The 14,792-nt window shown below is 44.0% G+C and overlaps 1 protein-coding gene across 3 annotated transcripts in view; it reads right to left on the bottom strand.

Moving 5' to 3' along the window:
• slc25a28 (solute carrier family 25 member 28) overlaps positions 1–14,792 on the bottom strand; it is a 52,564-nt gene that overhangs the window by 13,753 nt on the left and 24,019 nt on the right. For 2 of the 3 annotated variants that reach the window (XM_038773277.1, XM_038773278.1), the window contains one exon: positions 3–231. In XM_038773277.1, the coding sequence (XP_038629205.1) occupies positions 3–231 (229 nt within the window). Of the gene's footprint in view, positions 1–2; positions 232–14,792 lie in introns of those variants that run through there. The other variant, XM_038773279.1, reaches the window with a different exon arrangement.

Genomic DNA, 14,792 nt, shown 5'->3' with positions numbered 1-14,792 from the left:
ACCATTAGCTATGTGACTATTGCCACCCGGATGAATGGTATCACTCAGTGTCTTTTTAATTTTTTCATAGCACGCAAAGTAGAGAGCATGTGCTGGCCCAGCACCAGTGGCAGTCACATTTAATCCCCTCATTGGCCTCCAAAATCCTTCGGTGCGGACAATCCTCTTCAAGGCATCCATTACATTCCTGTACCGGGCTGCTGGGTCTGGCTGGAGGCTCTGCATTCGCGTCTGAAATCAAAGAAGAAAAGGTGTTTGAAGCAACTGCAAAAACTAAACACCCATTTGTGAATTATAGCAAACACACCTCTTAAAATGAGCTTTGACAGAGAGTCACCCAGACTCAAAACGTTAGCTCCAGTTCTCCCTCCACAGATGCTGTCAGACCAGAGATTGTTCGGCTTTTGTTGCAGATTCCAGCATCCACAGTAATTTGCTTTTATCTTAAATTGGAGCTTCAGCAGAACTACTAAAGCATTAGGTCGAAATACTAATCTGACCTAAATAGAATATTAGCATCTGGACAATTCAAACTTGTGAAGAATATATTCCTAAATCCCACAATAAAGTTAGAAGATAGTGCTGAGTCATTCTTAAAAGTCCAATCACAGCCATCACTTGGAACCTACTTATTTTCATAATTTTATTTTACATATAATTTTGCACAAAATTTCCTTTTGCTCTCCAAGGCCACTGAAAGGTAAACTGAAAATTTAAAAATTATTTTCAAAAAAAAGTAATGCAGCATTTTAATAATCTATTCAAGTTATTCGTGGAACGGGGCGGCACGGTGGCACAGTGGTTAGCATTGCTGCCTACGGCATTGAGGACCTGGGTTCGAATCCCGGCCCTGGGTCACTGCCCATGTGGAGTTTGCACATTCTCCCCGTGTCTGCGTGGGTTTCACCCCCACAACCCAAAGATGTGCAGGTTAGGTGGATTGGCCACGCTAAATTGCCCCTTAATTGGAAAAAATGAATTGGATATTCAAAAATTTTTTTTTTAAGTTATTCGTGGAACGTGCACTGCATGTTTTGGACCAACAGTAACTGAGTGCAAAACAAAACTAAAATACATCAGACACTAGAATTTGAAATAAAAACAGAAAATATTGGAAATAAAGTCAGGTAGCAACTGCAGCGTGGAAAACATTCACCAGACAGGTCAATGGTCATCAACCTGAAAGTTTAACTATTCTCCACAGATGCTGCCTGACTGGCTACGTATTTCCAGCATTCTCTTTCTATTTATAGAAATTTAACCTAGCTATTTTTACCCACAATTTTGAAAGCTCCTGCTCACTGGAAAATAAAGCAGCTCAATTCAAAGGTTATTGAATATCATTGTCATGAAGCACGCTAATGTTATCTGCAATGGTATCTGAACTTGGAACACTAGTTCGTGGGGGTGTATAGTTTGTTTTGGTGTGAGGAGACAAGCGAAACACCAGTGAGAATATATAGCCCAGTTGCCATGTGACAATTAAAGACGAGTTATCAAAGACAAATCCAAACAACAGGACTGTTTTCTCTCACACAATTAAGATGGGAGATGAGGACATGGCTGAGGAACTGAACAGGTTTTGTGTGTCGGTCTTCACAGTGGAAGACACAAATAACATGCCAGCGACTGATAGAAATGAGGCTATGACAGGTGAGGACCTTGAGAGGATTGTTATCACTAAGGAGGGAGTGATGGGCAAGCTAATGGGGCTAAAGGTAGACAAGTCTCCTGGCCCTGATGGAATGCATCCCAGAGTGCTAAAAGAGATGGCTAGGGAAATTGCAGATGCACTAGTGATAATTTACCGAAATTCACTAGACTCTGGGGTGGTCCCGGTGGATTGGAAATTAGCAAACGTGACGCCACTGTTTAAAAAAGGAGGTAGGCAGAAAGCAGGAAATTATAGGCCAGTGAGCTTAACTTCGGTAGTAGGGAAGATGCTGGAATCTATCATCAAGGAAGAAATTGCGAGGCATCTGGATAGAAATTGTCCCATTGGGCAGACGCAGCATGGGTTTGTAAAAGGCAGGTCATGCCTAACTAATTTAGTGGAATTTTTTGAGGACATTACCAGTGCAGTAGATAACGGGGAGCCGATGGATGTGGTATATCTGGATTTCCAGAAAGCCTTTTACAAGGTGCCACACAAAAGGTTGCTGCATAAGATAAAGATGCATGGCATTAAGGGTAAAGTAGTAGCATGGATAGAGGATTGGTTAATTAATAGAAAGCAAAGAGTTGGGATAAATGGGTGTTTGTCTGGTTGGCAATCAGTAGCTAGTGGTGTCCCTCAGGGATCTGTGTTGGGCCCACAATTGTTCACAATTTACATAGATGATTTGGAGTTGGGGACCAAGGGCAATGTGTCCAAGTTTGCAGATGACACTAAGATGAGTGGTAAAGCGAAAAGTGCAGAGGATACTGGAAGTCTGCAGAGGGATTTGGATAGGTTAAGTGAATGGGCTCGGGTCTGGCAGATGGAATACAATGTTGACAAATGTGAGGTTATCCATTTGGGAGGAATAACAGCAAATGGGATTATTATTTAAACGATAAAATATTAAAGCATGCCGCTGTTCAGAGAGATTTGGGTGTGCTAGTGCATGAGTCACAGAAGGTTGGTTTACAAGTGCAACAGGTGATTAAGAAGGCAAATGGAATTTTGTCCTTCATTGCTAGAGGGATGGAGTTTAAGACTAGGGAGGTTATGTTGCAATTGTATAAGGTGTTAGTGCGGCCACACCTGGAGTATTGTGTTCAGTTTTGGTCTCCTTACTTGAGAAAGGACGTACTGACGCTGGAGGGTGTGCAGGAGATTCACTAGGTTAATCCCAGAGCTGAAGGGGTTGGATTATGAGGAGAGGTTGAGTAGACTGGGACTGTACTCGTTGGAATTTAGAAGGATGAGGGGGGGGATCTTATAGAAACATTTAAAATTATGAAGGGAATAGATAGGATAGATGTGGGCAGGTTGTTTCCACTGGTGGGTGACAGCAGAACTAGGGGACATAGCCTCAAAATAAGGGGAAGTAGATTTAGGACTGAGTTTAGGAGGAACTTCTTCACCCAAAGGGTTGTGAATCTATGGAATTCCTTGCCCAGTGAAGCAGTTGAGGCTCCTTCATTACATGTTTTTAAAGTAAAGATAGATAGTTTTTTGAAGAATAAAGGGATTAAGGGTTATGGTGTTCGGGCCGGAAAGTGGAGCTGAGTCCACAAAAGATCAGCCATGATCTAATTGAATGGCGGAGCAGGCTCGAGGGGCCAGATGGCCTACTCCTGCTCCTAGTTCTTATGCACGAATTACTAATATATAGAACATACCACTTATTACAAAATATATCTACGATAGCTGAACTTTCCTGTTCCCCAAACATCCAAATTGAATAAGAACATAAGAACATAAGAACTAGGAGCAGGAGTAGGCCATCTGGCCCCTCGAGCCTGCTCCGCCATTCAATTAGATCATGGCCATACAATACAGGGAAGATGCTCCAGTCTGGGAACCATCTTTTTCCCTGGTCCAGCGAAGATATTTTGGAACAGGGTTACAATGTTTCTCTCTGCATGGTCTTTGCTCAAAGAGTTAGAAGCTTGTTTGCTGTAAATTTGGCCTTCAGGTTTGGTGGCTAGAAACTGGCATCTCTGCTTTCTGAGGCTGCTAGATGGCAAGTCTGGCTTTTCAGGGTCTGGGCAATTATACTTTTGTTGTCCTTTGATTTTGGCCTGTGTATTCAGCTGTCTACCCCTGTCAATTTCCTTGACCATACATTAACAATGTATATCTCGGGCAGCACAGTCGTTCAGCAGTTAGCATTGCTGCCTCATGGCGCTGAGGACCCGGGTTAGATCCAGGCCCATGGTCACTGTCTGTGTGGAGTTTGCACATTCTCCCAGTGCCTGTGTTCATCTCACCCCCACAGCCCAATAAGATGCACCATAGAAAGCATTCTATCTGGCTGCATCACAGCCTGGTATGGCAACTGCTCGGCCCAAGACCGTAAGAAAGTACATACAGGGAGTTGTGAACATAGTCCAGTCCATCATGTGAACCTGCCTCCCATCCATCAACTCTACACCTCCCGGTGCCTGGGGAAAGCAGACAGCATAATCAAAGATCCCTCCCACCCGGCTTACTCACTCTTCCAACTTCTGCCATCAGGCAGGAGATACAAAGTCCAAGAACACACACTAACAGATTGAAAAACAGCTTCTTCCCTGCTGTTGCCAGACTCCAGAATGACCCTCTTATGAATTGATCTGATCTCTTCACATATCTTCTCTACTGAGCAGTACTGCACTCCTGTATGCTTTACCTGATGCCTGTGTCTATGTATTTACATTGTGTATTTATGTACACCCTATGTTTTCTTTTCATGTATGGAATGATCTGTCTGGACTGCATGCAGAACAATTCCTTTCACTGTACCTAGGTGCATGTGACAATAAACAAATCCAACTCTAAACCACTCAAGCCATCCTGACTGGGAAATATATCGCCGTTACTTCACGGTCACTGGATCAAAATCCTGAAACTCATTGCTTAACAGCACTGTGGGTGCACTTACACCACATGGATTGCAGCAGTTTAAAGGCAGCTTAGCACCAGCACAGGCAGCAATTGGGGATGTAAAACACCCACATCCCAATGAATGAATAATTTAAAAAGGAAAATATCACCCAACGTTCTAACCTTTGCCTTTCAGGGGGCACTGGACAAGAATTAGAAGTGGCAACCGTGGTTAATTTATCTCAATCCTCATCCTGGAGAGCAGGTAGCAATTGAAAATCCCTGGCTGCTCACCTTGCTCAGATATTCTCAGGTTTGTGATTAGTCAAAGCTCAAGCCTGTATAGCTTTATACTGCATTATGTAGTGCCGTAGCCTATTGGGCCATCTTAAAGAAAACTTTTCTCAAGTACTACACAAATTTGCACAAGTTACCTGCATAAAATAAAATTGAAATGATGGACTTAATTACATTCTTAGTACAATATTCAGCAGGCACCCACATCAGAAAAATACACGGCACATTAAGTTACAAATCACACTTCCAGCTTGCTTTTGATTTGACTGTGTTACAGAAATGGTATACCATTAATGTAAAATTTAAAAATCTCAGGGCAGTATCTTGCCCTATTCCTCCCCACTATCTCAATTAAGAGCTCTTACTCCGCTGCCATAAATTAAACATTAAAGCTTTTAGTTAAAAAGCAAGTTTTGAGTATGCCTGGCTATATCTACTGTTGCCCCCATCTTTTCACTGTTCAATTTCCCCAGTGTAAGTAGAAGCAATATTCTAATTTTACAGAACAATGATGCTATTCCAAAAATATTTTCAGAGCGTTGATTAATGCGGCACAATTACGGTTTTTCAGAATCAGGTAACCTTCAAATACACAGTTTCGGTGATGTTATTCAGAATTGAAGGTAAGTATTGTGGTAAGTAGCAAAGTGGAGTTGAGGCCACAATCAGAACAATCATGATCTTATCAACGGTGGAGCAAGTTAAGAGGCTAAATGGCCTGCAGGTCTCCCGAAAGTACACGTGGCTTTCATGTATTTCCCAAAAAAGTCTCTACTTTAATAAAATTTGAATAAATCACAAAATGTTTGCATCCACATAGCAAAAATTACAAGAAAAGCACCCCGTCCACCTTTGGGAAATTCAGCCCCCCCAAGAAGTTATTCATCCCCTCCGGCCCCTTCGGGTGTTCCGACCAATACAGCCTACTGTAGAAATACCTAAACGCCTTATTCACCCCTGCTGAATCTCCAACCAGGTTCCCATCTCCGTCATTTACTTTCCCTATCTCCCTGGCTGCCTCCCTCTTTCTAAGCTGCTGTGCAAGCATTCTGCTGGCCTTCTCTCCATGCTCATGGATCGCCCACCCACCCCCTCGCCTTTCTCAGCTGCTCCACCACTCTCCCTGTGATTAACAAGCCAACTCTGCCTGTAGCCTCCACCGTTCCCTTAAAAGCCCTGCCCCTGGGGTCTCCGCGTACCTATCAAGCTGTAGCATCTCCTTAACCAGTCGGTCCGTCTCTGCCCTGTCCACCTTCGCCCTATGGGCCCGTATCGAGATCAGCTCCCCTTTGACCACTGCCTTCAGTGCTTCCCAGCCCATTGCTGCTGAAATTTCCCGTGTCGTTGACCTGCAGGTAGTTCTGAATACATTTCCTCAGCCGCTCACACACCCCTTCGTCAGCCAAAAGTCCCACATCTAACCTCCAGTGTGGGCCCTAGTTACTGTCTTTACTAACCTGCAGGTCAACCCAGTGCAGAGCATGGTCTGAGATTGTGATCGCTGAGTACCCAGTGTCCACCACCCCTGCCAGCAAGGTCCTGTTCAAAATGAAGAAATCAATCCGGGAGTACACTTTATGCACATGTGAGTAGGAGGAGAACTCCTTCACCCTCGGCTGCCCAAATCTCCATGGATCCACAGTTTCTCTCTTTCCCCCCCCAACCAATCTGGTCCATGAACCCTTTTAGTTCCTTTGCCATTGCTGGCACCCTGCCCGATTTTGAGCTTGACCGGTCTAAACCAGGGTCAGTAACTGTTGAAGTCCCCTCCCAAGACCAAAATGCGCACGTCCAGGTCCGGTATCTTCCCCAGCATCCTCTTCATAAACTCCAAATCGTCCCAATTTGGCACATACACAGGTTTCCCACTGACCATAATGTACCGACCTTCCACATCCAAAACTATTCTACCCACCTCAAACACCACCCGCTTATTGATCAGGGTTGCGACCCCTCTAGTCTTTGAATCCAGTCCCGAGTGAAAGACCTGACTGACCCAGCCTTTTCTCAATCTAATCTGGTCTGTTCCACTAAGGTGCATCTCCTGCAACATTACCACGTCCGCCTTCAGTCCCCCAAGATGCACGAACACATATGCCCTCTTGACCAGCCCATTTAACCCTTTAACATTCCAGGTGCTCAGCCTAGTTGTGGGGCTCATTGCATCCCCCCCTTCGCCGATCAGCCATCCCCTTTTTTGGGCCCACCTCCAGCCCATGCTCCGCGCCTCCACCGGCCCGACCCCAACCGCCTCTGTCCCTTGGCCCAAGCCCCTCCCTCGCCAGCAGAACATTTCCCCCCACTCCCCCCTAGTAACAGCACTCTGTAACCCAACCCCTTTGATAAACAAAACATATGCACACACCCCACTACGCTTCCGTGAGCTAGCCCGCCCAGCTAGCTTGGTGGCCCCCAACTTTGGCGCCTGATAGTCTCCCACCTATTGTTCCCTCCCCACCCGCTCATACAAATACTCCAACATCAAACAATCCACACACAATTGCCCGACAGAAAAATACCAAAATCTAAACAAGCACACCTCCATCCCCCAACAGTGCAAATGAAAACCTTAACTAACTCATCTTTGCCACTGGTCCCAAATCAATACAGAAGGCATTACAAACAGCTTCCACAAAATGAAAAATGAGAAACTGTTTTTTTAAAAAAAAAGAACAGAGAAACAAAAAGAAAAAGAAACATGAACATTGCAGCAAAGTTCAAAAGTTCTCAGTCCACCACCAGTCCTTTCCCTTTCACGAAGACCAGCACGTTCGCGGCTTCCTCGCGAGTGCTCGGTGAGCCCTGCCCACCTCCAAGGGTCAGGAGAATGCCCTATCCCCCCAGCAGCTTCTCAAACATATCTGCAATGTATGCCCCAGCGTGCGCTCCTTCAGACCCCTCCAGGAGCCCAACGATTCTTAAGTTCTGCCGGCAGGACCTAGTCTCTAGGTCCTCCACCTTCTCAAGGAGCTTCTTCTGCTGGTCTCTCAGCATCCCCACCTCCAACTCCACCGCAGTTTGATGTTCCTCCTGCTCAGCCAGCGCCTTCTCCACCTTCTGGATCACCCGATCTTGGGTGCCCAATCTAAGCTCAAGCCGCTCAATCGACTCTTTTATCGGGTCCAAGCAGTCCAGTTTCTGCTTAGCAAAACCTTCCTGAATAACTTGCATCAGCTGCTCCGTTGACCGCTGGGTCGACAAACCAGAGGTACAGTCCTCCGCCATGCTGTCTCCCGCTGCAGCTTCAGCCCAAGCCTTCTGTCTTTCTGTTTCTGCCTTTACCAGCACTTCTAGTCCTGTCCATGCACCGATGTGGGAATTCAGTACACAATTGCCTCTGCCTTCAGTTTTACAGTTCAAGTCCGGTAGAAAATCGGGGGGAAAAGCGGGAGCCACCAAATGTGCGATTTACTCCTTCATAGCCGCCACTGTAGTCCATCATTTGTTTATGTTAACATGCAGGCTAATGTCTGGGGTTTGGTGGGAGGATGCAATTGTTGTTATTGATATGGGGATTGACATTACATTCGTTATTGTTGGGTGTAAATTTGGGAGAAAATGTGAAAAAAGGAGAATTAAAAATATTTTTTTAAAAAAAAGAGAATTCTGGTAACAGCTGTCATTAGCACAGGCTGGCACTCACACACTCTCCCAAGTCAGAGACACAAAACTATGGGGACCAAATTATAAATCAGAAGAATGCCCTCCATGCCCAGATCATTCGGTGACAGGTTAGACAGCCTTTCTCAAAGAGGCTAGGAAAAGCTGTATGCAGATAGAAAATAATTGGATGTACATGGGGCACCCGTTGATGCTCCTCTCGATTTTGGGAGTACCAACCAAGAGCCATTAGCTTCAATTAGATTACAGGGCAGCACGGTGGCGCAACAGTTAGCACTGCTGCCTCACAACACTGAGGACCCTGGTTTGATTCCAGCCCTGGGTCACTGTCCGTGCGGAGTTTGCACATTGTCTGCATGGGGCTCACCCCCACAACCCAAAACGATGTACAAGATAGGTGAATTGGCCTTGCTAATCCACCCTTAATTAGAAAAAATATATAACTGGAGACCCATTTTTTAAGAAACTTCAATTAGCCTATGCCAGCATCAAATCGGGGCAATGAAATACGAGCCAACCCCAACTAAAAATTCTGAATAAATATCTAAAGAGAAAGGAATAGAAGTATATATTGATATAGTGAGATAAAGGAGGAACATTTTTTTTTTTTTTAAATAAATTTAGATTAGCCAATTATTTTTTTCTATTAAGGGGCAATTTAGCGTGGCCAATCCACCTACTCTGCACATTTTTGGGTTGTGGGGGCGAAACCCACGCAGACACGGGGAGAATGTGCAAACTCCACACGGACAGTGACCCAGAGCCGGGATCGAACCTGGGACCTCAGCGCCGTGAGGCGGTTGTGCTAACCACTAGGCCACCGTGCTGCCCTAAAGGAGGAACATGAACAAAGCTGGACTGAATGGCCTGTTTCTGACTTTTTAATATGTATTTTCACATAACAGCAGGCCTTGAAGATGTTGTATACCATGTTGATGAGCCAATCTGTTTCTTCATGCTGCAGAGATCAACCTTCAGCAACAGTGGCCTGTGCTAATGACAGGTATCCCAATTGGCAGTCTTTCCCCCAGGGCCTGCCAGGCCACCTTGTGGAACTCCAGTCAACTCATGCTGCTCTACATACTATTCGGACAAAGCAAGGACTCGGGTTAGCTTTGCAACAGCCTAGATTTGTGAAGGCTCTTAATCCTCCTGCTCGCAAAGTAATAGAGTTCTATGTAGAGAATAATTAGCAATTTTGAATGTTGTTCTTAGATACATTTACAGTCCTGTTCCATCACCACTTTCAAACGAAAGCAGAAATACTCTCACACTGAGCAAGGCCAAATCTAGTGCAGAACCTAGAACTTCTGTCTATTGTATTTGGGTTGAACAAGTGACCCCGATGCCCACCAGGGAAACGGCAATTTTAGAAATAGCCTCCCAACACTCTGCCGAGGCCAAAATACTTACTACAGTATTAAATGTGCTCCATTCATCTTGTGGAGTTCCTCAGATCCCTCCATGTTTCAGTAGGCGACTTAACTCAGTTCATAATTTTCTTCTCTATAAATTTAAGAGCACCCAATTCCTTTTTTGTTCCAATTAAAGGGCAATTTAGCGTGGCCAATTCACCTACCCTGCACATCTTTGAGTTGCGAGAGTGAGACCCACACAGACATGGGGAGAAACTCCACACGGACAGTTCCCCGGGGCTTTCAATAACCTTCAAGTTGCGACTCAGTTTCATCAGATAGATAGTTCTATTCCGTGTGATCCCCTGCTGACTGGGGAGGTGCTTTGGAAAGCTGATTGAAAAAGAAATAGATAGAGAGAACTTGAGCCTCACGTACACAGCCATGGGCATCACTCTCGTGGTGCCTTGCCTTCCATACGCCGGCAGTGTCTCCAAAAACCCCCCATACCAAGTGGACCAAGTCTTTGCAATCGCACCTCAGAGACCAAGATGGAGCCAATCACTACGTTCCTGATGAAAGAGAAAGGCGTGGACTCATTGGATTTCTGGTTCGCTGTAACAGGTTCAGGCAGATGGACCTCCCAATATCCCAAGACATAGCAGCCAAAGCGATCCGCAATCTCTGTGGAGAACAGCACCATGTCCAGGCAGCTGAAATCTGCCACCAAATATTACATCAAAGACAGCATCAAGAAACAGCAGATTGATTCAGCCACGTTTGATCAAGCCAGTACGGATTTCAGATCTTTGAATTTTGAATAAGAGGTGCTCATAAACCTGTACGGCATTTATACTAAATGACGTATTAATTTTATTTTAGAACAGAAGCCATGTTCTAAACTGACCAACATGGTGAAATTGGGAAAGAGTGTGCACACATTAAAAAGAAACATACAAAGCCTTCAATAGCAATTTAATTTGCAGCAACAGAAACTGACAAAGTAGTCATCTAGTTTAATGGAACAGCAGAGTTTGTTTTAACACCAGCCTGCTTTTTAACATTCTAGCTTACGGCCATCCTTCAATATGAAGTCACCCATTTCAGGTGATAAGATGTACACGTTAGTTATAAGGAGGTTAAAAACTTAAAAAATTTGTTGAAATCTCAAACTATAGTGCTGCACTGATTCAGCTAAGACTCGCATTAAGTTCAACTTAAATTGGCATCATAGAGGGCGGCAATACAGGCAACACTGTGGTGGTGGTTAGCACTGCTGCCTACGGCGCTGAAGACCCGGGTTCAATCCTGGCCCCGGGTCACTGTCTGTGTGCAGTTTGCACATTCTCCCTGTATTTCCGTGGGTCTCACCCCCATAACCCAAGAGATAGAACAGTAAAGCACAGAACAGGCCCTTCGGCCCTCGATGTTGTGCCGAGCAATGATCACCCTACTCAAACCCACGTATCCACCCCATACCCGTAACCCAACAACCCCCCCCCCCCCCCCCCCCATTAACCGTACATTTTTAGGACTCTACGGGCAATTTAGCATGGCCAATCCACCTAACCCGCACATCTTTGGATTGTGGGAGGAAACCGGAGCACCCGGAGGAAACCCACGCTAGGTGGATTGGCCCCTTAATTGGAAAAAAATACAGGAGGGCAACAGAATAGATTTTTAAAAAGCTAATTAATTAATTATTTAAAAAATAAATCATGGCTCAAAAGCTTATTTTAGGTTATACTCAGCTAAATTTGTGTTGTGACCCAAGACTACTCAGGAAGTATATAACTGTCTATTTTGTCTCCTTACAGAGGATTGTGTTTATGACTCATATCAACAGCTTAATCGTAATTTGCTAACAATTAAATGTCATTTAGTCCATTGGTGCAGCAAAATAAAAAAGGAACGGAATTTGGCTGTTAAATTGGAACAAATCTAGAGCAAGAGGAAACTTAACAGCCATGCTAAAAACTGAAGGCTTCAATTGTAATATCCGATCATCGACCCTCTCCAACTCCCATCATTTATTATAAATTTAGAGTACCCAATTAATTTTTTCCAATTAAGGGTCAATTTAGTGTGGCCAGTCCACCTACTCTGTACATCTTTGGGTTGTGGGGTCGAAACCCACACAAACACGGGGAGAACGTGCAAACTCCACACGGACAGTGACCCAGATCCGGGATCGAACCTGGGACCTCGGTGTTGTGAGGCAGCTGTGCTAACCACCGTGCCCCTCACACCACCCCATCATTTTAAATTCACCCGCTTGCGTTATTTTTAAAATGTAGGGACGGCCGGCATGGTAGTGCAGTGGTTAGCACTGCTGCCTCACGGCACCAAGGACCCGGGTTTGATCCCGGCCCCAGGTCACTGTCCATGTGGAGTTTGCATCCCGTACCACGTGGTGCCACTGTCGGCCAGCAGGCGGCACAGGGGAAACAAGTTTGAAAAACACTGGTTTGAACAACAGTAGGTGTTACATAGCTCTGGACAATCACAGGTTTCACAAGGAGACTGTGGTATCCCATTTGAGGAGGTACATTCGCAGTACTATTGGAAATCACTTAAGTTGTACATATTTCAGAAGATGACCTCGCTGTAGCACTGTATTTGGCGCCGGGTTACGAGACAAGCACAGGCAGAACCCAATCATCTTTAAATAGTCCGTTTATACAGGCCACAGTCCAAAGTCCTTACAAAAACATGAATAAACTTTTAATATTTTTGTTTACAATGACTGTGGAAATCCACCATAAACAAAAGAGTCTGAACGGCCATATCCTCCCACTGGAAGGGAAATTACACTGAAAGTCTCTGATAAGCTTTTGGAATTAGTCCACCCTAAATTTGGTAGTTTCTAAAAATTAGGGCTCCAGTGAATAGTTTTCTCCAAACTATGTTCTCCTATACATCCTTTTATAATTAGAACTTTAAACAAAGCTTTTCAGATTCCACTTTTGATATGCAAGTGCAAAAAGAATTTCTAATCAAATGATTGGATCCGCCCACTCTATTCTCCAATTAATTGCAACTTTTCACTAATGCATGCAACTTCAACCCAACAATAACTTTGGAAAATGGTTTAGTTTTTGTTGATTCAAAAATCAAATATTAGCTCCTTGACTCTGGAAAGTATGAGCTATTTTTTTTTAATATAAACTGAAACCTGTACTGATCATGCACATAACAGGACTCCAGCAGAATTCAAAATTTACTAACTGACATGACCACAACACAGAAAACGCAATTTTAATTCTGAACTGGTTTATATTATTTTTAATGCCACAAGTAGATGACCAAACAGACACCAACCAATCTAACGTCAGCCTACCACCCAAAAGAAATACGCATTGTACGTAAACTGTGGAGGACATTTTATAGCTTGAACTTTTTGAAAAATGTCTGATGAGGCCTTTTCTTTAGTAAAGATGGGTGAACGGTGGAGTGGCAAAACTCCACTGTTCACACACCCCAAACATCAGCACATGAACCTATCCCAAGGAAAACCTGGAAAATTGTTGGGAAGCTAATATTTGTAAAATATTAATATTAAAATACACAGCTAATGTTTGTTACTTACAATTAGGCCACATATGGATTCAGTTCTTTCTCTGGCATTCAAATCATACCAACTTTTGACTCACACGTGCATTTGTTTTGTGACTGATAAGATGCAATGTAAACAAGATAAGAATTCAATAGCTTGAAAAACGAACTCCCAGTGAGTTGGGCATACAGAACTCTCACCCTTCAGGAATGCAAGTTATGAGCCCACAATAAGCATTTATAATGCTGCCCCATCATCACTATCCAATAAAATTAATAAACAATCCTTTCTTTAGTTACACCGTAATATAGCAATCCAGCTCGTCTGAACAATTCTAACCTTTATCACATTTAACAATTCCCTACAGGAAGGTCAGCAATAACCAATTTAACTACTCAATTACAGCCTTCAGTAACATGCAATTGGCAAGTGAAGCTAAAACTATATCCGTCCAAACTGGGGGAAATAGTTAACAGTTCCAATTAGAGATTTTATCTTAAAATTGGGCTGTAGTTGGAAAGTCTTCTTAGCTCCTTCATCCCAGGGGTAAGTGTTTCTGGTGCTGGTAATGGGAATAATTTGAAGTGGTGAATTGGCACAACATCGAAGTATATTAAAGCAGTCTCAATACACTAATTGCAATTAGATTGGTTATCACATCAACAACATTTCAACAACAAGTGGCTGTGCAGCAGAGAAGACCCACCTTTTTGTAGATTTTATAAACTGGTGGTAGCTAGTCAAAACCAGGTTAGCAATTTAACCAGCCAACAATATTCTCAGTGAACAGTGAGAATTTTGTCCACCTGTTGAGTAGAATTTATTGGTGATCTCACCAGCATGAGGGGGAATGCAAAAGCTATTGCAGCACCAAGAAGGCAGTTACCAATCTAACGGTCACAAACCACTTTCACTACCTGATGAAAGTTACTAGCTTGGCTCAAGTTGAAAACTAGACAGTAGGGCAGCATGGTAGCACAGTGGTTAGCACTGTTGCTTCACAGCGTCAGGGTCCCAGGTTCGATTCCCGGTTTGGGGTCAAATGTTTGTGCGGAGTCTGCACGTTCTTCCTGTGTCTAAATGGTCTTTCTCCGGGTGCTCCGGTTTCCCCCCCAAAAGTCCCGAAAGACGTGGTGTTAGGTGAATTGGACATTCTGAATTCTCCCTCTGTATACCGACTAGGGAATTTTTCAGTAACTTTATTGCAGTGTTAACGTAAGCCTACTTGTGACAATAATAAAGATTATTCTTAGTGGGGAGGTGAGTTTGAAACCCAAGTGCTGGACGTTAACCAACAGGTATAATAATAAGTGCTAGAATTAGCGATCATAATTATTGTGGGCAACCAGAGGGAGAGTAGAGGAAAGTGCAGGGAAAGGTGGAGTGAAAAGTGAAAACCAGGATTGCACGGTTTACATTATATAAAATTCTAAATACCAGACAGCTTTGT

This window comes from Scyliorhinus canicula, chromosome 16 (genome assembly GCF_902713615.1).
Source record: "Scyliorhinus canicula chromosome 16, sScyCan1.1, whole genome shotgun sequence".
Lineage (NCBI taxonomy): Eukaryota > Metazoa > Chordata > Chondrichthyes > Carcharhiniformes > Scyliorhinidae > Scyliorhinus > Scyliorhinus canicula.
This window is presented reverse-complemented; position numbering and strand designations above follow the sequence as displayed.